The sequence below is a fragment of the Haemaphysalis longicornis genome, unplaced genomic scaffold (genome assembly GCF_048455015.1).
Source record: "Haemaphysalis longicornis isolate Haplotype H1 unplaced genomic scaffold, Haemaphysalis longicornis Haplotype H1 scaffold_2, whole genome shotgun sequence".
In the NCBI taxonomy this organism is placed as follows: Eukaryota; Metazoa; Arthropoda; class Arachnida; order Ixodida; family Ixodidae; genus Haemaphysalis; species Haemaphysalis longicornis.
This window is the reverse complement of record NW_027526295.1, coordinates 281,506,262-281,534,187: the sequence shown is the minus strand read 5'-3', so window position 1 is coordinate 281,534,187 and position 27,926 is coordinate 281,506,262. Positions and strand designations below refer to the sequence as shown.

Sequence of the window (27,926 nt, the reverse complement as noted above, 5' to 3'; positions counted from 1 at the left end):
CCGCCGCAGACGTATCACGAACCCGTGAAAGTCCACAACTTTCTGTTCGTAGCAAGGAGGCAGTCGCTGGCAGAGCGAGGTGCGCCTCCTCAAACACAGTCCGTTGCGCCGCATGAAGCGGGTTGTCCACCCATTGCTCGCTTTGAAAGCGGTGGACGCGATGCCGTGCTTCCTGGCTGTGGCTCGCGCTTGCGTACGGATCATTTCGTGAGAAACGACACAGCCTTCCTTTCTCAGGTCCCGGACGTATTGTAGCACTTCCTCTTCCACATCAGGAAACTTTCCGGTCTTCGGTCCCCTGAAGGCACGACGATCCCGATTCGTAGTGCGCAGCTTGTCCTCTTGCTTACGCCAGTAATGCACGCAGACTTCCTCAATTCCGAAGTGCCTACCGGCAGCACGATTACCGTGCTTCAGGGCGTACTCCACCGCCTTTAACTTAAACCCGGCCGTGTAACTGACGTTTCGGCCCATCGCCCACGGTAGAACGCAACACAAGGGATAGAAACAAGCAGAGAAACAAGCAGAGAAACGAGCAAACGGATAACAGAAAAAAGTAGGGCTAGAACATCGTCGCTTTGATTGGCTGTCCCACTGACACCGCGGTGGGGAGCGTTCATTTTCCTTCCGACAGATGGCTCTCAGTTACATGCACTATCATCATCAGCCGAAGCGAGTGAAGTGGGAAAGCTTGTTGACGGGACTGCAGGGGATCGAAGTTGGCGGTGCGTTTATTACGCGGGAGAAAAAAAAATCCAAATTTTGGCGACTAAAGTTGGGGGTGCGTTCATTATGCGAGTGCGTTCATTACGCCAGTAAATACGGTAGATGAAAAAATTGAGCACCAAAAAGAAAGTTTTCATTTATTTCTTTTCTTACTTTTGCGTGAAGAAATCCAGGGTGTTTTTCTGCTTGTTTTTAACCTTCATGTCGCCGTGCAGTCCTTCCTGGAGCTCGTAAAACTTGGCATTCATCTCCTCACTCACTGTGCCCAAGCTCACTGCACGCCGCAATATGTCAAGGGCATGCAGGGTTTCGCTTGTTGACGGTGCTAGTTCACTTCCGCCGCAGTCCTTGCCATCACTGTGCGACTGCTGCTTTGGCTCCTTTATTTCGTCGACAATGTCCTCAATCGTCCGGACACTGCAAGTGGCGAGATCGTTGTCGACGGTGATGAAATCGTGCGCCGAGCATTCCACGCCGAGCTAGTCCCACTCTTTAATAGCCAGTGGCTCTTCAAACTGTGGAGACGCTGTCATAGCGGCACTGAAAGACTGACACTTATGGAAGCAGTTGGAGATTGTGTCCGCAGTAACTCAAACCCACGACATGTCAAGGAAGTGCCAGCAGACTGGTCTGGAGGTCTTCGTTCCTGCGACTCATTTTCGCCGGCAACCGTCACACCAGCATGCCTTTGAAGTGAGGCTTTATGTTTTTGATAATTCCGGCTTCAAGTGGTTGCAAGTGGGTGGTGTTGGATACAACTACCTCTTTTGGGTGAGCACTGGTCAATGAAAAGCAAAACCCTTTTATTATTACTCGCCATCTTGCGATCCAACTGCATGAGGAATTCCCTGAACAATTCGGCACTCATCTATGCTTTCTTCTTCGCCTTGTACAGGCCAGGTAAACTGCCTGCGTTTTTAAAGCACCTTGGCTTTTGTGACCTCCCGATGACCGTTAGCTTCAGCTTCTCCGACCCGTTGGCATTACAGCAGAAGAGCATGGTTACTCTTTGCTTACTGTTTTGTCCACCTTGACAAGCTTCGCCTCTTTTAAGCACAAGCTTTTGTTGGGTTGAGCATTCCATGCCGAGCTAGTCCCACTCTTTAATAGCCAGTGGCTCTTCAAACTGTGGAGACGCTGTCATAGCGGCACTGAAAGACTGACACTTATGGAAGCAGTTGGAGATTGTGTCCGCAGTAACTCAAACCCACGACATGTCAAGGAAGTGCCAGCAGACTGGTCTGGAGGTCTTCGTTCCTGCGACTCATTTTCGCCGGCAACCGTCACACCAGCATGCCTTTGAAGTTAGGCTTTATGTTTTTGATAATTCCGGCTTCAAGTGGTTGCAAGTGGGTGGTGTTGGATACAACTACCTCTTTTGGGTGAGCACTGGTCAATGAAAAGCAAAACCCTTTTATTATTACTCGCCATCTTGCGATCCAACTGCATGAGGAATTCCCTGAACAATTCGGCACTCATCTATGCTTTCTTCTTCGCCTTGTACAGGCCAGGTAAACTGCCTGCGTTTTTAAAGCACCTTGGCTTTTGTGACCTCCCGATGACCGTTAGCTTCAGCTTCTCCGACCCGTTGGCATTACAGCAGAAGAGCATGGTTACTCTTTGCTTACTGTTTTGTCCACCTTGACAAGCTTCGCCTCTTAACTCTTTCGTTACGGCGGAAAAACGGCCGATTTTAAGTGCTTCCACAAAACGTTTTTTTTCTCTTGAGCTACTGGACACACGTAATCTTGCTATGCATGAAATTGTAGCTTATAGATTGCTCTTCCAAACACAAAGCATCAGTTTTGTTAAAAGTACAATTACTTACAGTTTATTTGTCAAGTAATCAGAAAAAAGCCCCCAAGAAAAGTATACTAAAAACACAAATCGGCACTTTTACCGAGACTAAAAATTATTTCAGGTATTTTAAGATATACAAATTGTTCCTACGTTCCTTGGCTATGATTCAATATATAAATCAACAGTCTACACCAAGTTTTGGATTTTTGAGGACCCGTCAACCTAGCGCAACTGACGGCTGTGCCACGCCGCGAGCGCACTCAAGGGTGAGTGAGTCTATGTAAAATGTGCATCCAAGTACCGTACTTACCTGATTCTAACGCGCACTTTTTTTCCGGAAAAATAGGTCGAAAAATCACATGCGCGTTAGAATCGGATACGAAACCCAAACCGAAACAGCGAAAATTTTTTCCCACCCATCACCATCGCCATGTCAAGATGGCGCTGAAGCTTTTAGCAACAATTTTTCGCACGCAGGAAGCATAGGCGCCTAGGCTTTTCCATCGGAGTTCATACAAATAGTCAGATCGTTCCACTTGCGCGCTTGATAACAGCAATGGCAGCAGCGGCTCTCACGTGTTCAAAACGAGCGGTCGGCTGAAGCGTGCGCCTCTGGAGAAGCTCGCGGGATGGGCGTGTGAGGCGTGGGCCACGATCCCATCGACCATGGTTGAACGTTCATTCAGAAGTGTGGCATCGCGAACGTGCTTGACGGCACCGAGGACGAGATCTTGTGGTCAGCGGAGAGCGACGAGGAGTGAGATGAGTGAGATTACTTCGGGAAATAAATCACCCGTTTCTATCGCATTTGTTTTTCTTGCTCACACAGTTCCATGCGCGTTACAATCGGAGGTGCAAGTTTTTTCGGTTTTTTGTCAGGAAAATTGGGTGCGCGTTAGAATCAGGTAATAACGGTATACTCTTTTGTGACCTCGCACAAAATCCTTATCAGTTCGGTGGTAAAAAACCAGAAAAAAAAATCGAGCGCTCTCGACAAGCATCGCACCTGAACCCTGCAGCGCTAATCTGACACGAGCGCAAGGTTATCTTGAAGGTGATAGCGCGATACGGCGCGGTGCATTTGGCAAAATATCCCGCCCGTACGTTCTCGAGACCCTAAACACAAAATCAAAACCGCAGTCGTCAGATAAGAAGCACGTTTTGTTTATAAATACAGCGCGGAGTCACAACGAAATTACCTGCCAGCGCTTGTTGAAGTTCGAGGCACCTGAACCGGAGCTTCGTCTTCCTAACTGAAATCTGAAGATCCCACATCATTGCTTGATCCCTCACTGCTGCTGGAATCAGAAAAATCGACAGCAGGAGCAGCCGAAGTGCTTGCTACAGCAGTCCGACTGTGCGGAGCGCGGCGCGAACCGAACGCCATTTTTCCTCCTCCTCCCCTCCCCCTTCGGTTCAAATTACCCTTGCTACGCCGCCACCACCCGAGACACATAAACAAACGAAACCGAAATTGAAAGAGACGTTGCCAATGAACACACCAGATGGCGATAGTTGTCTGTGGAGCGCGGGTTTCAGATTTTGCGGGAGATTTAAAATCATCGGACGCCGGCTTCCGATCGCCTATGGCGCCGTCGTGAAAGAGTTAAGCACAAGCTTTTGTTGGGTTGCAAATTTAAAAAAAGCCCCGCCTCATCCACGTTAATTAAATGGGTCCTGTGCTTTGTACTCCGATAAATGCGCCGGCAGAGTGTCAACCATCCAGCCGCTCACCACTTGATCATCCACCTTCTTTCCTTTGCCGCACACGGTTTTGTATACAAGACCGTGCCGCTGCTTGAAGTGGTGAACCCACCCGCTATAGGCCTGAAAGTTTTCAATTCGAAGCGAAAGGGCGACATCGTCAGCTTTCTTTCGGAGCACTTTTCCGTCAGTGTTCACTCCAGCCACAGTTACATCCTTGAAACACGTCAGGAGGATGTCTACGAGAGCTTGACATACCGGGCTGTCTTAAAGAAGCCATGAGGACAAAACACAAGTTCGGTTCATTCGAGAGATTGCCTCGATAGAATCATACTGACACCACTGTTAACGCACACTTTGCTGAAATAAGCTACATAACTAGGAAAAAACTGAGTGACCATGCAACCCATTAGCTCATTTCCCGCAACAGAACCTACGATGCCATATGAGCCCAGCTGTGCGATTGGCTGAGGACGGGAAAAGCAAACGCAAATCAGGCACGGCTTCTAGGCTTTTTGAACGACCTATTTGCGCTTAAGTGTAATGCATATTCATTTTTCAGCAGTAATAACGGTGCGGTAAACAATGAAAGTTACGAAAACGCACATAAGCATAGAAGTACCGATGCGCACTGCTGTTGGTACTGGGCGCACTATGCTTGTTTTAGCTGCACAGCACTCCGCCACTTTGAAGTTGTTTGAAGTTGTTTACGCCGATTGGCGTAAGCAGCGTTGTCTTACGTGACCCTGTTTGTCGAGGATATCCCTAGCTTCACGAGACGATCACTTTTTAGAGTAATGAAAACAAGCCAGATGCAAGTACACTCAAAAACAAAGCAATGGCGGGCAACGGTTCGTGGATGACTATAGCAGTGCCATCTGGAAGGGCTGACAGACAGCAAGGCCGCTAACCCGAATGACGCAGTGGAAGTTCGCTTGAATACACGCGATTCTGACGTCAATGCTGACATTACGAAAACCCACGATTTGGCGCGAGAATCAATATTTTAACCTAAATTGATCAATTTCTCACACGGCAGCATTTGCTTCCGGACAAGCGCTGTGGGCACTATAAAACGCGAAATCTTTCGAATGAAACAAACTTGTATTCTGTCTTCATGGCTCCTTTAATTTGCTTGACGTTCACGCCAAAGTGCTGCGAGTTTTGCAAAATAATTGCCCCATTGCCCAACAGCGGCGCACAACGTCGATGGCGGCTGGCCGAGCTCTTTTGCCAAGTCGCTGCCTTCCTTTTTGGTTCGCTGTCGAGTTTATTTAATATCTCCAGCTTCTCCTTGAAGGAAAGGGCTTTTCTTGAGCGTGAGATAGCTGACAGCCTGGTTGATGAGGTTGGGAGAAGCCCATTTACAGTAAAAACCTCGCACGCATCTTAGCAACCGAGCGCCCACCGTGAGCAGATGGGGGCAACGTCAAGGGGTGGCACATTCCGAAGGCGTAGTCCCCCACCCAAGGCCAATGAGACGCCAGCAACTGAGTAACATCAAGTCGCTGCCTGACTGCCTTGATGGCCTCCCCAAGGCCATTAGGGCGTTCTTCTCCCCGGCGGCACGGCCGGGGTAGACTTGGCGCCCCGCGCGCACTAATAACATCCTGGCCATTCCCGGAGAAAGAGGGACAAAGCGGGGAGAGAGAGCCCGTACGTCGCCGTCACTTGCTCGCTCGGCAGTCGGGCACCTCACCGGTTCGTTTGTATCGTCCGCTAGGCCGCGCAGGTCCATTCGTGACAGCCGAAATTTTGCCCATTGCAAAGAATGCAATTTAGCCGGGTCTTCTCAGAAATTCGTATCATCCTGAATTTTGTATCACCCAGAATCGTATCATCGAGATTCCACTATTGTACAAGGCTTGTTTAATGCAACGTGACTGGCACCTACGCTGCATTATGCCTTTCGCATTTTACTTATTTGGTGATTTGGGTTTCCGATCCCTACAAAGCATTAGTAGTTTATAGTGTAGATTGAAGCTTCTTGTAAATCTGTCACACGAAACTATTTGTAGGCATAGTTGCTGTTGTTCAAATTTAACAACACCCACATTTCACGGCGCTTTTTCACGGTCCTGAGAAAGTCATATATTTATATTTATTTATTTATTCAGCTTACTACATTCTCCCAGCGGGCACTGTTGTAGGAGATACATAAAAAGTGTTCAGCCCAGAAACGAAATCATGAATCTCGTACCAAAAAAATATATATATACAAAAATAAAAATCCAAAGGAACATTTTTTTAAAGCTTGCGGCAAAGAGCATTGTACAACACCAAACATCGATGGAGCCGAAGGCAAAGAAAAGAAAAGAAAAGAGAAAAAAGGAAAACAAGACGAAAGACGAAATAAAAAAATGGACATTCTATAAAACTAGTCAGACTGGTCATCAAATATTGCAATGGGCAGCAACACGCAGCAGAAATAATGAATAAAAAAACAAAACAAATAATTGACCGGAACAAGATCACGCCAATTCAAGAAACACTGTTTTCAATGTCGCCACGCAGATAACGCTTTAGAGCGGTGTCAGATCTAGCACCAGATGCGCAAACGTTTTCCAGAGGCTTATTCCAATTGCCAATTGTGCACGAAAAAAAAGATGATTTAAAAAGTAAGGTGCGGCACGCAATGAATTTTTCTAATCTTCTTGCTATTGTCTCTCCTTTTTGATACGTAAGCAGGAGGTTTTAAATAAGTCTGGCGGTTAATACCTGTTTCTTCGTTAGCTAGTATCTGGTTGAGAAATAGTGGGCGACATACTGTGTGGCGAGTTTGTAAGCAGTCCCAAGACAGTGCTTTTTTTGTTGCGGAAACACTGGTACTCTTGCCGAACGAAGCAGTTACAAAGCGGGCAGCACGGTTTTGAATAATAGCTTCTCGTACTATGGGGCACACATTAGTTATGTACGTAGTGTCCTTTACGTCCTGTGGTGCATTTTTGAAATTTCTTTTAATAAAATTAAGTACACGGCCAGCCTTCATTTCTACGGTTTCAGTGTGTTTGGTCCAGGTCAGGTTTGATGAGAATGTGAGGCCCAGGTACTTAACATCATCTGGAAAGGCAATGCTTTCCGACTTTAAAAAATAAGTGGTTACTGTATTTGATCATTTCTGGCTGAAACGCGTGCAGTTGCATTTTGAAACGTTCAGTTTCATATAAGTCCAACTGTAATTGAGCAGCGTCATTCTGATTGTTAATTTTTGCTATATATTCTTCTTGTAAATATATACCGCGTCCAGAAATAGTTCGACGCGAAGGATAATTCGATGTAAATGAGTTCGATATAGTCGGGTTTGACTAAGTGTTCATCCACTCAGTCAATACTCAAAGCCAACTTTATTCCTGAGATATCTCTACATTAGAGGAACTCAACCCTTCACAAGGCAGTGCCATTCCAGCATGTGATGTCTGCTGTAGCAGATAACAGTGGCCCCAATATATGACTCTTTCAATCATGGAGACAGTGACTTGCTGCCTCAGTAAAGACCAGCTTGTTTAAAACAGGCTTCCATTATGTAGTCGAGGCTTTGTAGAGTAGCTGGTTAATTAAGTGGGCCTCCCTCAAGCAGGCTGATAGTGATGGTGAAAGTGCTGTCTCTTGCCAGAGCTGGGTTCTGAAAACATGAAGATGTGCCTGCAAGTGGTGCAGGCCTACATACTGCTGTTTCCAAAGGAGTTCCTACAGGTAAGTGTTTGTTTCTTGAATTCCTCTTGCATTGGGTTAGCGCTTGTTTTTCGGCCATCTTGCCTTTTTCTTTTGACCCCTGTATTTGACTTTGGCCCTTCATTTTTAGATGTATGGCGACAGGCTGCTGAAGTCAACCACGGACCTTGTAAATGATCTGAACCGTGAAGGCATGCTGTTCGTTATGCGGGTGAGCTCTTCTGCGAGTTTTTGACACAGTGGGTGGGAAATAGAATGGCCTGGCTGGTTTGGCAGCATTAATCTGTCGGGAAGAAAGCCTAGAAATGAAGCATTGTGCTTTGTTGTTATCTTGTAGTTGGGGCTTCCACAAAATGTGCATAAAGGAAACAATAAATTGGATCTTTTGTGTAAAAATAAAATAAGTGGGGAACAGCTCCAGCGAAGCCATGGCAGGTTTTAAAGCTGATAAAAATAAACGGGGGTAACCACCGAAGTTGTAGTGTTTAGATGAAAGCCAATTTGTTGATGACTTTGAAGAAAACCCATGCGCACAGTACTAATAATGATAAGGAAGAGGCATGGGAACAGAAAATAAATGCATTTTATTATGACAGCATCCTGTAGTTGGGGATCCTGCAAAAATACGAGTAACGGAAATAGCAACCTAAAGTTTTTGTGTACCTTGAAAGTGTAAAAGGTTTGTCTCATTATTTGAATAGCCATTCAAATTTCGCGATAAATTTTGTTTCATTATTTTGTAAATTGAGGTTGGTTCCTCCTAGCAGTGGAATCTCGTGTGCGTCTCTCCCCTGTTCAGATGGTGGAACTGGTGATTAGGGTGTTCCCCCAGGAGGGCCCGCAACTGTTCTACCCGCTTCTCGTCTATGCCTTGGATGAGTGCCTAGAAGGGGAGGTGAGCTGGGTGTCCCTAGGCATGTCTTCTAGGCTCGTTTTCTAGGCAGTGCCTTCTACGCATGCCTTTGCTCTGTGCTGCGTTAATAGCAGACGCAGGTAAAGTGTTGTCTCTTGAGCTTTGCTCAAGTGGTTTTCATTATTATATACAGTCTAGTCCACTTATAACAATATCCAAGTGGCAAGGAAATTCCATTAAGCGGTCTGCGAAAAAAAAAAAAGACGAAACAGAGCTCAAAACATTTTATTCGCCTGCAAGCAAGGTCGTACTACTACTTATTTGCCGAAGAGAAGCCATAGGGGCTCTTTTTTTACAGTCTCGGACTTGCCGCAGACTCTCCAAGAAGCAGTCCAGCATTCGATTTTTCCGTGTAATCTTATGGCTTTGGGGTATCCTCGACTACCCACGGTCTATCCGCAGTGAGTCCAACACTGTAAATCAAAGAGCCCCATAGTCGGTCAGCTTTGTTTGCTGCACACGAAGTCAGCGCACATCTCTTTCAAAAGCATCTATTCGCCCCGAGCGCGAACACAGTCGGCCCCTGGCGGCGGCGGGACGAACCGCTCCTAGTGTGGATGGCGCTCTCGCGTCGTCTGCTTTTTCACGTTGCGTGCAGCGCAAGACGCCTGCTGCACCCGACAAAACAACCAATATGTGTGCTCGTTTGGCAGTAAGCAATGACATAGCTACCTCTGCTTGCACATTTCATCTAGAAACGCAATAATCAGCGGCCGTTGCGGGTTAATGCGCTGGTTTAATTCCACGAAACATCTTCGCCCTGGTCCCCGCTTGAGTGTGAAACGTGTTATAAACATTGCTTCCACACATAGCACTTTTCTTATTGTTGAGTGCAGTCGTCTGCCGTTTCGGGAACGTCGAAGGGTGTTTTGAAGGTGGCGTGGAGATTATTTAAAGGATAAAAGTTTAGTACGCGAAACGGGTAAGAAGCGACAAAACCTGTGCATACACGTGCAAATCCCACATCCTTGTAAAATTGCGCTGTGTCCTTATAGAAAGAAACAAAAACAAAAACAGAAAACACGTTATATAATGCACGTTGTTGCCCACATGTGTGAGGGGTGTGTGCCATGACTCGCTGTTTTTTTTTTTTTTTTCCACAATGCTTGCTTTCAATACAATTTTGAAAAAGGCGATCCACAATTCCTGGACAATCCCGGACCAAAGAGAGGTTAATCAGTTTTGAAAAGACATACTGCTTTTTCACCGCTACAGAACACGACGCCTAGCGTAGTTTCCATTGTAAGTAATACTGATAATCATAGTTTGGCTTTTCGCGTTACATGCGTTCTCTTCTCGCTGCTCTTGCAACGTTGACGGGACCCCCCCCCCCCCCCCGTCCCCCTTCCTTCCCGAAAAAAAAAAAACGAAATGCACAGAATTTCATTTTTTAACCAATCCTCAAGAATTAAATGCCAAGACAAAGGCGATATTCAGTTTACAAATTAAGGTAGTTACCGGGAACCTGTTGCGCTGATTCGCAACAAGAAATAAAAAGGAAATGTTTTACTACATCTGCAACAGCACAACTTCATTTATTTCCATTTTAGGGTTCGTAAGCGAGCTTACGCAAGAATGCAAAAACATCTCACTAGGTTGCAGGCACCTGTTAGATTTTAAAAGGAACGCAAATGGTCAACAGGGCAGCCGTGACAGAAAATTTGTGCTCACTGTGAGGTCCCAAAAGCTTGGTTTGCACACTGTAAACCTGCTTGTCACTTTGCGAAAACCTAGCTAAACATGAGATGTTGCTTGTACTGCGTGCGTTGACAATTCAATTCGCAAGTTCACTTGCGACGAAAGCCTTAAATAAGTGATCCGAAACCGTTATTCATCAAACCTTCCTTCAGAGTCACTAAAATTTCATTTAAAAGACCCGTTAGAGCGGTTACATTTATATCTCTGCGCTGATCAAAATTCAGTAATTTCATGTTGCCTTTTGAACACACAAAAAATATCGTAGGCTCTTAGAAAGAATTTCGGGGCAGTTAAGTAGTGTTACCATTTCAGGGCATCCCACAAATGCAAGAATGCGTCATGCTACCAGTGAAAGCGATTAAGATTGCCGTTGTAAACTGAATTTCAGAGATCGAGGCTTCCTGATTTGTTTCTATTTATTTATTATTATTTGTTTCTTCCTGATTTGTTTCTATTGAAGGCCCAAAGCTATAGTCTGGAAAGATCGAGCTTGCTACGAGCCACAGCGTACAAGTTCATTGTCACAATTACGGCCATTCTGATATTCCCGATGAGTCGTCGCTTTTTTTGGCGTAGTAATGAAAACTTACTGCCGCTTCCATGCTATAGACTGAACGTTGAGGAACCGAACTACAGCATACCACTCTTGTTTGCACCTTTCGTGCGCACATACGGCGGGAAAAAGGCACGAAGCGCGCCCACAGTGTGCATTCTTACGGGCCGCTCAGCGGAGCATCCACACTAGCAGCGCGACGCTGTCGCCACCTACATGTCGAGCTCGCGGCGAATAGGTGCTTCACCTAGCCGAGCAAAAGGTCCTTAGCGGAAACAAAGTTTCCGAGGGATTGTATTGTGCGTTAGGCGTCCTGCGAAGACGCTACCCGAGCAGGCTGCACAACCGCGTCTTGAGAGTCGTCACTGTCCCTGCGGTCCACAGCGCGTATCCACGCAACGATCGCCTGAGGCACTCGAATGTTTCCAAAACGTCGGCCCTGACGTCCCTTCTGCAGAAGAACGAAGGCAGTTTGAAGAGGCCAAAATATAGCCGCTCATAGAAGAGGCACCCAGTTAAATTCAAAGCAGTGCGCACGTGACACAACAAGCTAACAAGCAAATGCCCGGCGCCGTGATCTCGCAAGTGGGCGCGGGGGCGATGCCAAAGCGGCGGCGCCGGGAGGGGGGTTTGGAAGGACAAATGCTCCCCTCCTCCTCTCACTTCCTCGTAAGTGGCGCAGTCGACTCGTTTTCTGACGGGTGGAAGGAATGTGAGGCGCATCACGGCTTGCGGCGCACGTTGTTGGCGCGGCAGCAGCTCGCATTTCGGGCGCCCACTGGAACTGGATTCAATCGTTATATCCGATATTGTGGCGCTGGAACATTGTATTTAAAGGTTATTTTGCCATAGAAAGCATACAAAAGTGGACAGTGCCATAGTTTTTCATAGTTATATCCGATATATTGTTATAAATGATATCTTTATAAGTAGACTTGACTGTATATATATTGTTCTGCGTATATTCACGGGTGCGCAACGAGGTGCCATAAATTCTGAACTCCGAGCAATCCGGTGCCCTTCGGAGGGAGAAACAAGTGTGTTCTGTGTTCGTGCTCGTGCTGTGTGTGCGGTTCTTCCTCCCTCTCTGACCAGAAAACGAATTCGGCCGATTTTTCCTGCTGCCCTGCAGCCCGGGCGAGAGGTGTTGAGTGACATTACACAGAGCCGGGCTGCACCTGCAGGCAGTGGAGACGCCAGGACCACCAGTCTAACATTGCCAGCACCTGAGGCAGCGCATTTTTCTTACGGAGCTAAGCAGAGGAAGGAACTTTATTTTTTAATGTTTTTTTTTTTTTTGTATTTCATTTATACTTAATTAAAGTTTGCCTTTTAAACCTTCCAATGTTTACCCAATATCTTTATGGATAGCGGACGCATCGACTCCATCGAACAGTGTACTGTGAGGCTGGAATACACCGTATTTACTCGCATAATGATCACACCCCTGCAGTTTGCCGTCAAAGTTCGATTTTTAAAATTTCCCGCGCAATGAACACACCCTGAACTAGCCGCACCAATATGTCGTATCTGTGCCAAGTCTAGCTGATGATGGTCGTGCATACCTCTCTCCTTCCCTTTCAAACAGGATATGACTAATATTGTGGCAGTTGTGCCGATATTAGCGATATTGGCAAGCATGCCTTCAATATTGATGACAAAGAAACTGTCACTAAATGCGCATAATGTACTCACAAGACAAGGAAAAAAAAACGCACTCAGGTTGCTGCATCGGCAGGCATGTCTGTCTTGATGCCCCGTACTTACAGTAGCAGCCATTTGTTGGTCGAACTGTTGTCACCTCGCAGCAAACTCGTTCCGGCACGTTCCATAATTCGTGACAACATTGCATTTTGTGTCACTTTGCAAAGCGACTGGCGGCGGTGTCCGGAGTTTTTATTATGTTTTTGTGAATCTTTTTTTTTATGTTCATGAGACCTATCATAAAAATTTTGACCCAGAACTTGCTTGCATTTTCTGTGCTCAGACATGTTGCGCGAAAAATTTACCCCGTGTAATGAACACACCCCTAAATTTCCATCGATTTTTTTTTTTTTTTAAGTGCGATCATTACACGAGTAAATACGGTATATATTTGCAGAAATGGAAGGGGTTTGATCAACTGAGGAATTTATCAAAACTAGATCGCAGAGCTCGGGCTTTAAGTCCTGCAAACCATCTTCAAGCACTAGGGAAGGCAGTTAGTCCAGTTGGTTAGACAAAGTGAATAATTAAAGTAGCACCAAAGAGAAGAAAAAAAAAATGGATGCCTAGTTTAATTTAGAATGAAGTATTGCATGTTCAGCTGGTGTCGTTCACAGAATTCATACTTTTTGCAAGCGTATCTGTTCACCTTCTGACGGTCCATAAAAAAAAAGCATAGAAACAGCTCAACTGCTTTTAAACACTCCCACCTGTCAGCACACTGCATTGCCTACGGGAGCACTCCTCTTTAAAAAAAAAAAAACATGGTCCTGTTCAAACATACTCGGCAGCAAACTCATGAGATTGTCAAAGCCTTTCACATAGCAAAGTCTGGTTCCTTGTATATTGCCGATCTCTGACCCAGACAGAATCTCAGCAAGAAATGCTCACAAAGCGACTACTCAGTCATGTTTGGGAATGCAACGCACTAAGCCCAGAGCAATAGCGTACACTTGGTCCACCTTATTGTCACTTGTGCTTTGGACACGCAATGCAGGATGCACTGTTTCTCTTTCTTGATTCTATTCTTCCAGCTGTTTGTGTTCTACTACGTAAGTATTTGCTCATCTTTTGTCTGTACTGGTACGGTATTAGGAGCATACGGTGCTTGAAGAATTTTACTTCTTTAATTCACATCCATTCTCCGTTTGTTTCTGGATGAGAGGGTTTGTATGAGAGAGGTAAACCACAGCATGTTGCATTCACTTGAAGATGAGGGCAATGCAACACTTTCCAGTGGTAAAATAGAGTAAGGGAAAGACTTACTCTGAAAGTGCTTTTATATCTCCTTTCAGTAGTGGGTTTTGTCGCATGGGCGACTTGAAATTCCCCAATGTCCAGTCGTTACAAAAAGTTATAACTAGGGCATATTGTGCTCGATTGACGATGAGGGCAAGGTTACCCTTTTCGGTGATTATGTGTGCGTGGAAATTTTTCCCACATTCTTCAAGCTTCATTTCTCTGCTTTGCTGTTTTTAAGAGTTACTGGTGGTCTTGGGTGCCTTGGTTTTTCTCTCTCCCCCAGAAAGCTTCCATGCTGACCTCCGTGTGCCTGTCCATCATTTCTCGTGTCATCCTGCACTGCAAGTCCTGCTTTACCAAGCTCCTCCAGGAAGAAGCACAGGGCAAAGGATGCGATGTGAGTCGTTAGTGACGCCACCGCTCACGTTTGTTTCTCAGTCGTGCGCACTTTGTGGCCTAGCTTCTGATTGCTTGCCCCTCCCCCCTACCCTCCTACACTTGCTCCCCCCCCACGCTGTATGCACAGGCTGAAGATGTCTTCGGGAACTTGCTGGACAAGTGGATTGAGAAGATGCCACTCGTAAACCCAGTCGAGAGAGAGAAGCTTCTGGCCCTTACACTCACATCCATACTGACGTCCAACTCTACGTGAGGGCATGCGGCTTCTTCCTTTCCGCTTTTAGTTAGTTGTGGGAATATTCAAAAGATCAGATAATTCGTGAACGGCCTCTGCTTTCCAGATTTAGGGACAGAAGTTTTCGAAGTTGAGTGAACCTGCGCGTCATTTACATGACATCATTGATTTTATGACCGATTAGTGCTGTCTTGAGAGGCTTGCTGTAGAAACAGTGCATTAAAAACAAATCATATGATGGCAGCTAGCGCCAGCAGCTGTGAACAGCTATGCACGAGTGTAGGGTGTATAATGGGATGCGCTATTGCCATTGATCTTTGCTACCGCATATTTATCCATTGTGTCTTTGTTCCCTTCTGGTTCTGTGTGTATTCTTTTATGCCGTCACTTTCCTCGAGCCTGTTCTCCCAACTTTCCACTGCAGCAGTGGTACTTAGTTGTATTGACAACATGTAATCCTGTGTGCTCGCCGCATACTTAGCCTCCTTTTGCAGCTAGCAGCTTCAAGGGAAAAGCAATGTAACAAGACAAAAAAAGGATGCAGTGGAAAAATTATTTTACTTTGCATAGAGTGGGAGCGTTTTTCTTCCCACATCGCACCGGACTCCAGGAGGAATGTGTGGCCCATGAGGGGCATTCGAATGGGGTGGTAGTCACAATTTTTTATGAACTAAGGAAAGGCTTCATTTCATGGTCGCAAAGTTTCGTGAATTCTTAATGTATGAGTTGATGGCTTTAGTGGAGCGTTCTTCTGTGCAAGTGCAAAACTTCAGAGTTGTGTATCTCGTCTAAAATGCAAAAAACTGTCCTCGTATTACACTGCCGACACAGCTTGATGACGCAATCGGTGTAGCCTTCGTATGCTTGTCTGGTAGCAAAAGCTTTGTGTTAACCCATTTGACATAATTAGTGGAAACAGTGCCATTGCGTGGTATGTTTTTAAAAGATAATCTCAATGCAGATGTTTGTTTTGAGGCAGTTCTATACTACAGCAAGCTGGAATAAATTTATGGCAGCATACTATTTCTTGTGTCACTTGTTGCCAAAATTATTGCTTCCGTTATTACAGGTTAGCTCTAGGAAAAAGTGAGGGCATGCAGTATTGCCTCAGTCTGTTTGTTGCCCATGCCCTACACTTCTTTTTTGCCCCCTATTTTTCCCCATCTCTCTCCCCAGTGCTGTGTATGAGCGCATCTGCGGAATACTGCTGGCCATTGTCGAGGTCCTGAATGATGTCACCAAGTGTGACAACTTGGGTGCCCAAGTAGAGTGAGTGTTCACGTGTTTGTCTTTCTTTCAGGGGAGTTGCAATTGTACTGAGGGGAAGCACAGATCGGATGAAAAATCTTATTATAGTGGAACCCCGATGTTACAATGGAACCCCGATACAGTAGGGAGGAGAGTGCACACATGCCAGATAATCATAGTTTAGTGTAAGCGTTGGGTGTACCATAAAGTTCTGAGGGAATGCCCTCCCTTGAAACATTGTCCACCCCACCCTTAGGGTTGAAATATTCTATTTGCTAAAAGACTCCAAAGATAGCCCAGCCCACCCCCTCAAATCAATGGCTTTAGCGCCAATTAGTGAACAAAATAAACGTGAATCATCTATTCATGTGTTGATGGGGTCATTAACTTGTCCTTTCCGCACTTCACGCGAAAGTTTGTCCATCTCGTATTTTTTCTTAATACTATATCCGCAGTTTTGGTTGGCGGTGCGGCCACATATTTTTTGTTATTTTTCGCACCTGGCCCGAAAGTTCGCCCACCCCGTGTTTCTCACTTGGTATCACTGTACTTTGGGTGGGCATTATTTTGGAACTTTACGGTAGGTAGCTTTGGTGAGGGCTTGCATTGTCTTCATTTAAACTGTGGCCAATGAGCAGGTTACAATGGTTTGCTGTGAATGTGTTGACTTGTTGTTCATGTCATTTGTTTATCTCTGCACAGCTCCCTTGTTATGGTGGACAACGAACCAGTACCCCCCAGTGAGGAAGAGAGTGAACATGACCGCCGCAAAATTGAGGTAACCCTTGGTCACGTTGTTGAAGTGGACTGCTTGGTGCATGTTCGCAGAGCAGGAACGGCTCAGGGTAATGGGGCAGAGCGAGCGGGGACACACACACACACAGCACTGTGCGTGTGTCCAGCTGCCATGTTTTGCCATTCTAGCTTGTAGTGCCCTGAGCCAAGGACAGCAGAAGTTATGGTCTCTCAATCCCTTTCTTGTTAAAATTATGTGTATGAAGGTTAATTCAGCTGCTCTACACTATCAAAGCAATTTCCATCGCCTAACCAGTACAAGCCCAACCAGGCCACACCGCTTGATGGTTCCATTAAGACAAAATACAACTTTGTTTAATTTTGTTTCCTCGGTTGTCCATTGCAGCCATGAAAGACGTTTTTTAACCATGAAAATGGAAGTATTGGAAAGCTTTCGAATTTCATGCTACAGTGACGGGTTATGGGCAGGAGTGACGTCATAAAAACATCATTTTCAGTGTGTCAGCTGCACGTTAGCATTCAAGTGATGTGATTAAGCAGAACTAGAGGCCCTACTGCAATCTTCCAGGTATGTGTATTAGCGATGCATTAGTTCGGCGGCCACCAATCACGCAAAAGAGATTCTGTGACGTCATGGAAAAGTTGCCAGAAAGTGGCTAAGGGGACGCCACTTCTTCATGTTTTCTTTAATCCATTATTTTTTTGAAGTTTGCGATAATATTGGTATGATTGTTATTGGGACAAAGTAGTCCCTTTAATGAACCTTTTGTCTTCGTGGTGCTTTAAAGGAGAGCTTTTTTGTAGCATTTGGGTTAGCTGTGGTATTTTTTTGTTTTTTACGGTACACCTCTTGCATCATTTGAGATGCCAACCTCATCTTTAAGCCACCATATTCTGGTAGTAAATGTTTTCCCCACTCTCTCGCTCCCTTATATATATATATATATATATCTCGCACCAGACCAGTATTTTGGAGGTCGTGGGTTCGGATCCCACCTGGCGGGAATTTTTTCTCCACTATATTTCTTTCCAAATTCTTTATCTGTTTCAATGAGCTACCCCATCCTCCCCTTTGCTTTCTGCGGTTTTCTTGACTGCCAACTCTTATTTCTGTGTTATTTTCAACGAGCCCCTCATTTCCTATTCTGATTCGCTATATATATATATATATATATATATATATATATATATATATATATATATATATATATATATATATATATATAGAGAGAGAGAGAGAGAGAGAGAGAGAGAGAGAGAGAGAGAGAGGGAGCAATAAAACTTGGAAGATAGTAGAGAACACAAGAAAAGAAAACTTCGAACAAGGTAGAAACCACGATTGTTGCCAACGTTTCAGCAAAGAGACTTGCCTTCGTCAGGGTCCTGATGAAGGCAAGTCTTCGCTGAAACGTTGGCAACAATTGTGGTTTCTACCTTGTTCGATGTTTACTTATATATATATCAGTGTGTCGAACCGAAAAAAATACCGGTTCGCAAACCGGTTCGATGAGTTGAATTATCACTGAAATTAGAAAAAAAATACATTTAGTAGTTTAAAACGACAGTCAAATCAAAATACAAATGAAAATTAAAAATGCTGCTTTTCCCCAAGGGCAGTGGTGCAATTACAAAGCAAACTTTAAATTAAACAATTACGAGGTATTAGAAAAACCAGATGAAGTGGCGACGATTTACCACCTACTTTCTCGCCCAGACTTCATGTTGTAGCGACTATTCATAAAACCACCGCCAACAGATATGACGGTTGGATATATTTTCTGCCCTTTCTTTTTTTGTTGAAATCGCAATCATCGCTATGGAATCGCCCATCACGCTAACCTTGAAGCCTTAAAGGAGCCATGAAGAGAAAACACAAGTTTGGTTCATTCAAAAGATTGTCTCGTTAGAATCATACTGACACCACTTTTAACGTAAACTTCGCTCAAATAAGCTACATAATTAGGAAAAACGGGAATGGTCATGCGACCCACCAGCTCATTTCCCGCAACAGAACCTGTGATGTCACATGGGCTAAGCTCTGCGATTGGCGGAGGCTGGCAGAAGCAGACAAACTAGACGAACGAGCGATTTGCGCTTAAATTTAGGGCACATTCTTTACAAAGCAATAGGAATGATGGGACAAACAGTGGAAGTTACGAAAGCACATGTAAACACAGAAGTACTGATGCGTTCTGCTGTTCGTACTGCGCACAGCATGCTTTGGTTTAGCTGCACAGCACTATGGGGCTTGGGGTTGTCTCAGACGACACTGGCCGATTGACGCAAGCAACGGTGTCTTACGTGACCCCATTTGTCGAGCGAGCACTGTTTCAGGGAACGAATATTTTCTCCCAGAAAAAAAACAAGCCAGGTTTAAATGCGGGCAAAAACAAACCAAACGCTTGCCACGGTATGGTGGCGCCATCTAGGTTACGGAACGTAAAGAAACGCGGGAACAAACCAACACCGCTACAGGGTGGAGACAACCTTCGAACGGTCCCGTGCCGCCGCAATTGGGCCAACGGGCTCAGCGCGTTATTCTTTTCGTTTCCCACGAGACCTAGCAACGCGAAACAGACAATATGATTCAAACTTCTTCAGTAAACCGCGTTGCGGCGATAATTTTAGCGCGGTTTTGACACAATGACTTGCTTCGGCGGCGAGCGAGCAACCGAACATGGCGGCGCCAGCGTTACGTGTCTCTACCCTGTACGGCGGATGCGTGAATGAAGGCACTCTAGGCTGCAGAGCGGTCGGTTCCCGTGATGTCACTTGGGACCACGAAAACGCACGATTGAGCGGGAAAATCAAAATTTTAACCTAAATTGTTTAATTTCTCAGTGAATAAAGCACCGTTTGTATCCGGACAAGCGCTGGGGGCCCTATAAAACACGAAATCTTTCGAATAAAACCAACTTGCATTTTCTCTTCATGGCTCCTTTAAATTTAGGCCTGCGTACTGGCGCGTTGAAATACCAGCGCTTAATACCAATGGCGCACATTTTTTATATTTGTAACAAAACAGAAAAATCCTACAACCGGCACATGAATTCTACCAATGAATTTGATTATTTGGTCACCCTGAATAATTTGTTACCTGTCACCTTATCGAATGTGTTGGCCACACTTTTGTTAAAAGTAAGCTTTAGTTAATGCTCAGTCACTGCATTATTGCTCTGACCACTGCAATTCTTTTTGCGATAGCTATACCGGATATATGCATTACAATCAGTATGTCATCGTACCGTAACCTGACCCCCGGCCATCCTTTCGTGTGCTACATTGCGGAATCTTATAACAGATTATGCTGTTACAAAATGAAAGGGAAATATGACGCGTGGAGCATGAGATAGGACTTTTTTGGGTTGACGCTTTTTAATTTGTCCACAGCAGTACTCCCCTCCGGAACGAGTAGCAGTAGAAGTAATGTAGCGAGTTGGGCAGTCAGTGTAAGTGCCCCTTCGAAAAAAAGCAGATCTGAAAGAGACAAAACTGCATCGGTAGCAAACGGCTTAGCCAGTGTGTAGCTCCTGCGGTCACACTTGTCAAGTATTAAGAATTTGCAGGTGACGGACCTTTTAAACAAATTACGAAATGCAAAAAGTTTGCACGTCGCAAATGGCTTAGCCAGTGTGCAGCTCCTGCGGTCACACTTGTCAAGTATTAACAATTTGCAGGTGACGGACATTTTAAACAAATTACGAAATGCAAAAAGTTTGCACACATTGGGTGTCGGCTTTTACTGTTGCGCAGTGGAGCACTCCTGCAGCCTGATTGCTCCAATAAAGTCACATCTATTGAAGGGCAAAGTCGTTTTATATCCCCTGCGAGCTGCCGAAAATGACATTTCGTTTGGTCAGCTTGCACTACGCTCGTGCTTCCAGCAGCAACAGACCGTTGCTACATTGGTGCTCATTCATTTCCCCTGTTGCTACATAGAGCATGATGGTGTTCAATTGTCTGGGGATATATATATGTATATGTGTGTGTGTATATATATATATATATATATATATATATATATATATATATTTTTTTTTTTTTTTTTTTTTTCGCTTATTTATCAATGTATCAAAGAAACGTAACAAACACACGTCATTCGGCCCTATAATATATTTTGGAAAAAGCCGAATAGCACTAATGACGACTGCAACCTTGATACGTATAGGTATATATCAGGGTGTCGAACCAGAACAGAACCGAACCAAAAACCGGAACTGAACCGGTATTTTTGCCGGAACTGAATTCGAACCATATATATATATATATATATATATATATATATATATATATATATATATATATATATATATATATATATATATATATATATAGGGTGTCGAACCGGAACCAAACCACACCGAAAGCTGGAACTGTACCAGTATTTTTGCCAGAACTGAACCCGAATCGTTATTTTTTGAGCACGCTGAACCCGAACCGGAACTGAACCGAAAAAAGAAATAACGGTTACCGGTTCATGCCGAAACGGTTCAACAGTCCGTTGTTGATATTGCACAGTCAATGCAATTCAGGCCTTTTTTTCTTTCACGTACCATCAACTTCATACTCGCTCGCGCACTTTCCCCTCCAGATAATTGAACATTATTGAACAGGGGAAATGAATGAGCACTAATGTAGCAGTCATCTAGTGCTGCTGGAAGCACGAGCGTTGTGGAAGCTGACCAAACAAAATGTCATTCTCGGCAGCTTGCAGGGGATATAAAACGACTTTGCCCTTCCCTAGCTGACTTCATTGGAGCAATGAGGCTGCAGGAGTGCTTCATTGTGCAACAGCGAAAGCCCACACCCGATGTGTGCAAACTTTTTTGCATTTCATAATTTGTTTAAAAAGACCGACACCTGCAAATTGTTAATACTTGACAAGTGTGACCGCAGGAGCTGCCCAGTGGCTAAGCCGTTTGCTGCTGACCACAAGTGGCCTCGATCTCCCTTCCCCATGACCGTTTTTCTGAAGTAAATGGAAATCGAGAATGTCCGTGTATCGAGATTTTGATCCACGTTTAATATCACCAGCTTGTTAAAATAAGTCTGCCGGCCTGTAACATAGGCTGCGCCTCGGAGCAGAGATATAGCGCGGGACATCAAATGCGCCAGATTTTTTTTTAATGTGTCTACACGGAAAACAACAAAAAAGAAAAGGCGAATCACGTTTTAAAATATTACGCAAAAAGTAAGTAAAACCAAATATAAGTAAGAAAAAGCACCAAAATGTGGATATTGCTCTATACTTTTCTTTGCCCTGCGTTTCACAACCAAATGTGTCATCAATGCAAAGGAAGTGAGTTCCGTGGTCAGTTTTCGAGGACAGTACAGTGGATAAGTTCCGTTTTTTACAGATGCAAATAACAACAGATATGTCAGGGAAAACTGTAATTAAGGTGCGCACTTAATCTCTTGGCAAGAAACTGCAGCCCTAGACCTTGTCTTGGAAGAAGAAATAGTAACAAAGCAGATGACGCGTGCAGAAAGGAGGGCCGGTCCCTCAAACTGCCCCATTCGCCCAGCGATCATCTTTTCTGCTTGTTCTGCAGTTTTCTCCCTTTCAGATCTGCTTTATTTCGAAGGTGAACTTACACTGACTGCCCAACTCGCTAGATTACTTCTACTGCTGCTCGTTCCGGAGGGGAGTACTGCTGTGGACGAATTAAAGAGCGTCTACCCAAAAAAGTCCCACCTCATGCTCGCCGCGTCAAATTTCCCTTTCATTTTGTAATAGCATAATCCGTTATAAGATTCCACAATGTAGCACACGGAACGATGGCCGGGGGTCAGGTGGTACGATGACATACTGATTGTAATGCACACATCCGGTATACAGGGTTCGCACAGGTCCTTGAAAACCCTTGAATTTAAAAGTGTCAATTTCAAGGCCTGGAAAGTCCTGGAATTTTTAAATGGTCCTTGAAAAAATTCTCAGTGAATGCGGCAGCATTTGCTGCCGGACAAGCACTGTGGGCACAATAAAACGCGAAATCTTTCGAATAAAACAAACTTGTATTATGTCTTCATGGCTCCTTTAAAGACTATTCTCTCTCTCTCTCTCTAACATTAGAAAACGAATGCTCGTAGGCCACGCCCTTCTCTTTAAAAAGTATAATATGGTTATTTGTGTGTGCATATTTAAATGTATTTTGTGTGTACATGGCATTCCCAGTCAAAAGTTTAAAAACCGAAATAAGTTGAGGATGATGCAACCACCGCTGGTGCTCCTAGTGTGCTTGTCCTCATATGGTAAGGATATGAAGGGATAAATGGAAATATGGTTATTTGTGTGTGCATATTTAAATGTATTTTGTGTGTACATGGCATTCCCAGTCAAAAGTTTAAAAACCGAAATAAGTTGCGGATGATGCAACGATTTTTCCTGAGAGAATCAATGGCCCTGTCTTTTGACAAGAATTTAAAGTGTTTGTCGTGGGTTTTAGGTGTTAACAAATGTAAAAAAAACATTGTAACAATCAAGTTTCAGTGTATTGCATGAAATTACAAGTTTGGTAGATTTTCATTATTACGAAGCAACATTAGGAGCAGGCACTTGTCAATCCAATCTATATCACGATACAATCCAGTGAAAGCCAGCTTCTGTTCTCTATCTTGCATCTTCCATCTAGTCTATGGACGCTTGCTCATTGCATGTTTGCTGTTCCTCATACGCTCCATCGACGTTTGCTTTTACGTGAAAATGGTGGACGTGTACATAGTTCATCTTGCCTTGAAGCAACACTTGCTCGATTTAATTTCAGCTGATACTCTTGCTGACAAAGCAGGAGATGCACGCAGCATTAACTAAGTTTTGAAATCAATCAGTCTCAGCAAAACACCAAGAAAAAAGAAAAACCTCTAAATACCAGCCATGAAATAAAAAAAATGAAGCTGGGGGAGCATTTACGAACCCGTTAGCACCTATCTAAATGTGCACTAATGTGCTTAGATATTGTGCAATAAAAAACTTTTGCATTGTGTTGGAAAAGTTATAAATAATCCCAGATAAAACATTAGACGGGGGCCTTGAAAATGTGTTTTGTGGTCCTTGGAAGTCCTCGAAAACCCTTGAATTTTTGCTTTTGAAGCCTGTACGAACCCTGGGCATAGCTATTGCAGAAGGAATTGCTGTGGTAAGAGCAATAACGTAGTGACAGCGTTAACTAAAGCTTATTTTTAACAAAAGTGTGGCTGACACGTTCGATAAGGTGACAGCTAAAAAATTATTAAGGGTGACCAAATAATCTAATTCATTGGTAGTATTTATGTGCCTGTTGTAGGATTTTTCTGTTTTGTTGCAAATATCAAAAACGTGCGCCATTGGTATTAAGCGCTGGTATTTGAACGTGCCAGTACGCAGGCCTAAATGTAAGGCTTCAAGGTTAGCGTGATGGACGATTCCATAGCGATGATTGCGATTTCAACAGAAAAAGAAAGGGCAGAAAATATATCCCTCCGTCATATCTGTTGGCGGTGGTTTTATGAATAGTCGCTAGGAGAACGTAAAGTCTGGGCGAGAAAGTAGGTGGTAAATCGTCGCCACTTCATCTGTTTTTCTAATATCTCGTAATTGTTTAAAGTTTGCTTTGCAGTTGCGCCACTGCCCTTGGGGAACAGCGGCATTTTGAATTTTTGTTTGTATTTTCATTTGACTGTCGTTTTAAACTACTAAATGTATTTTTTTTTCTAATTTCAGTGATAATTCAACTCATCAAACCGGTTCGCGAATTGGTTTGGTATGTTATTTCGTCGAACCGGAACTGAACCGGAACTAAATGATTTTGCCAGAACCAGAACCGAACCGGTATTTTTTTCGATTCGACACACTGACATATATACATACACTAACAGAGGGAGGGCTGGGTTCAGATGGCGGAGTGTCCATGCTTGACCAGTTCTCTTCCCACAGCTGTCAAGGCAGGACCCCGTGCACACAGTGGGCCTACGAGACTACCTGTGCTCACAGATGCGCAGCCTGCGTGAGTCACTCGGCGAGCACAGCTTTGAGGAGCTCATGGGGCAGGTGGACGTTGAGACCATGCAGCAGCTCAAGACGTACCTCGACGGCGGCAACAGCCAACAACTCAACGGAGGCGGACAATTTTTGGCGGACCCTGGGAGGCCCACTCTGCACACCCCCAGCAACGCCAACCCAACCTGATGAACGCCCGCCTCTGTCCCAGCCGCCAATTTTTTGGTTTTTTTTTCTTCCCCTGTAATGTTGAAGAGAGGAAGAGCAAGAACGCTTGTGTCAGCGTTGCACTGGACTGACCAACCGGGGCCGTGTTTTGCTTGGTGTATGTTTGGTGTTCTAGCGCACATGGAAGGGCCACCCCTTGAGTGATTCTGTTCGTTTTCTTATCCTGCGTTGTGAAAGTGTGCTGGGTAGTGCTACGTAACTGATGTGCTCAATTTGTGCGAGACATTGGAGTGCCACTGATATTTGGACATTATAAGGATTGGCTTTGAATAGGCTGATGTGTGTGTTTCAGTTCTCTACTTGAAGGTTTCTATATAGAAGGCACTGTTCTTCCTTTTAAATTACCCGTGAATGCTTATGTGGGGGGCTTCGTCGCAAAAGCTTGGAAATGCAGCCTATAGCAAGTAACTTAGGTTTCGCACGTTCAGTGAGTGACCTTTAATAAGTGGCTGATGCAAGATTACTTAACACTGATGGCTGGAAAATCGCTATGTATGGTGATGCAGCTTGGAAAGCAGCTACCTCTAGAACTTAGCGATGTTTGGGCCACTTTTGTTTCCAAGCGTCTGGACAGCTTTCTCTTTGTTTCTTTTTCTCTTTCTTTCTCCGTTTTCTTTTCTTTTCCTTTTTTTTTTTTTCTTTTGACATGGCCTTATTGCTCTGGGTACCGTCACAGATCATATATATATATAAAAAGAGAACACTACAACTTCTAAGGCTTTGGGCTTTTGAAAGTGATTGCTGAACACTGCTTTTTTTTTTTTTTTTTTTTTACTTTGAGAACAAAATAGCAGATTTGTGTGGTATGGATTTTACAGTATTGTTCTGGAGTATTTTAAGAAATTAGTTCATTGTACTAATGTTATTTTAGGGAAGTTCACCTAAAAAGGGGGCACAATGCTCCTGATTCGTAATTTCATTTAATGAGGAACTAATTGTCCCAGGTAGGTGCCATTGAGCGGCTCATTTTAACATTTTATTAACGTTTTTGTACTGTCTAGAAAAAACAGCAGTCTTGTTTTGCATTACGTGCTAATGAAACAAACGTGTCAATGTAAAGCTAAAGATAGCACATGGCCACAAAAATAAAACATCTCGTGCCGCATTTCTTTTTTTTCTCTGTAAGTGTGTCGTTAGCAAATTTGGCAGCAACATTTGTGCAAAGAGCTTGAGGCAAGCCAATTAATGGTGCGTGATGCCGATGCACAATGCTTTTTGTTGCTCTTTCAAAATTCTTCCAGCTAGAAGATATTTTCGATTGGTGTTCCACTTGCTTTTTCCATGCAGGGAATTGTACCTCGCTGTAGTTTGTTTGCCAAATCATTCACGGGGTTTCAGTACGAGTGAAAGTCAGACACTTTTTATTTGCACTTTTGTTTGCACTGTCAGTAAAAGAAAAGCTTGTTTTTGTTATATAAAAGCAGAGCCTGTTAATAAATGTTACCCGCACCAAGATTCTCTGTCTCCTTTTAGCACATTTCACACAAATATGGGTTAGTGCCTCTAGATAAAGCTGTCCAAACAAGTGGAATCTGTGAACAAAGCTGCGGTATTTCATACAAAATGTCTCAACGGGGTCCATGAGTGAAACTGAAGCGCAATTTGACACAGGGACGAGAAAGGGAAACAACACCGGCGCTTTCCCGTCCCTGTATCAGTTTGCGCTTAAGTTTCACTCATGGATGTTCACCAACTAGCTCATCTCCCCATTTTGCCCCAACAAGGTGTTTCAGCAGTCTTAAAAAATTGTCCATCAGTGACAAAGGTACGTATTCTGAATCACTCTCTAAACAAGGTCAATAAACAATCGCAAACGTGAAGTTGTGTGCTCAAGCATATGCGAGTCAAATATAGCTTTTGCACAAATGGCAGAATGCTCACAATGGGGCGGCAAAGCTTTTCCCACCTTTTTCCTGCGCCTTATTTTGAATCCCCGCTGTCCTTGGGGCTGTATTTATGTGTCACTGCCACCTTTACACGTGGGGAAGCAGAGAAACCTGCTAGTAGCTTCATTCATGCACTTCTGGTGACCTGAGAGTGTCGGCCGTGTTAAACTGCTCTGCTTCGATGCCGGCACTTTTTGTTGGGCCTGTTGTGGTCTTAGTTGCTATTGTGTTCGTCTACGCTTATCTATTTTTTAAGCTGTTATGCTACTTTTCATGAGACATGCATGCTACTTTGCGAAAGGAATTGTGTAGGCTTCTGGAGCTCCTTTGCAAGTTGAAGCTGCGTGCATCCAAACATCTCATCGAGCAGTGGGTGTTCCATAGAGTTGGTGTAACTGACTTTCTATTGCTTCTTAACTGTGCTTCCCCATGGGGTTGGAAGGACTGATTCAAAAAGCATGAATGATTGCTGGCAGCCTTTTTTTTTTCCCTTGGTAGGGCGCGCAGCGCATTTAGAAAATGTGAAACGTTCATTCAGCTGATCAATGCATTGCTTGCTTCAGCCATACCAGATTGCACTCGAGTGAGGGCACTGGACTGCTTAAATTCAAACGGAGTTCTCAGCCTACCAAATATTGAATAGTTTTGCCAAAATTGCGAAATGCTGAAAAACCACCACTTACGGGTACCTGGCAGGAGTAATTTTAGGAAAACGGTAGCGGTGATGGTGGCACTAATGTGGCAAAAAGTTTGGTTCTGAATTACAATTTGTTTTTGCTGTCGTTGCCAGTTTCAGTTCGTTGCTTGGGGTATACTTTACATGGGTAGGAGTTCTGAAGAAATGCATCAAAGCAGAAGGAACCCACCTGAGTCTGCCTAAACAAATCCTGACATTGTGTTGGCATCTGATTCTTCAAAGGAGCGCTCAATTCATTCGGGCCACGTGAAATGCCATATTTATCGCTGACAAACTTGGAAAATGTAGTAGAATCAAAGGATTTTTCACGCCAAAGCACTTCCGAGGAACACCGTAGTGAATAATTTAGATCACCTGTGTGGTGCTGTACAAAAAAATTTCATTTCTTGGCTAGGAGAAGGGGAGAATGTGGACTCTGATAAAAAAAAGAGGGTGAACAAATGTGACAATAAAAAAAGTGGTAACAGTCAAAATGAAAATTTATTTACAT

The 27,926-nt window shown here is 44.2% G+C and overlaps 1 protein-coding gene across 1 annotated transcript in view; it reads left to right on the top strand.

The window, feature by feature from the left end:
• The window catches only part of Impbeta11 (importin beta11), a 58,477-nt gene extending 32,169 nt beyond the window's left edge, over positions 1–26,308 (top strand). The window contains exons 19-26 of the mRNA XM_077700753.1: positions 7,844–7,923; positions 8,033–8,113; positions 8,702–8,797; positions 14,296–14,409; positions 14,539–14,660; positions 15,823–15,915; positions 16,597–16,672; positions 24,563–26,308. Coding sequence (XP_077556879.1) covers positions 7,844–7,923; positions 8,033–8,113; positions 8,702–8,797; positions 14,296–14,409; positions 14,539–14,660; positions 15,823–15,915; positions 16,597–16,672; positions 24,563–24,814 — 914 coding nt within the window. The 3' untranslated portion in view covers positions 24,815–26,308. The remainder of the gene's footprint in view (positions 1–7,843; positions 7,924–8,032; positions 8,114–8,701; positions 8,798–14,295; positions 14,410–14,538; positions 14,661–15,822; positions 15,916–16,596; positions 16,673–24,562) is intronic.
• Positions 26,309–27,926: the final 1,618 nt, after the last annotated feature.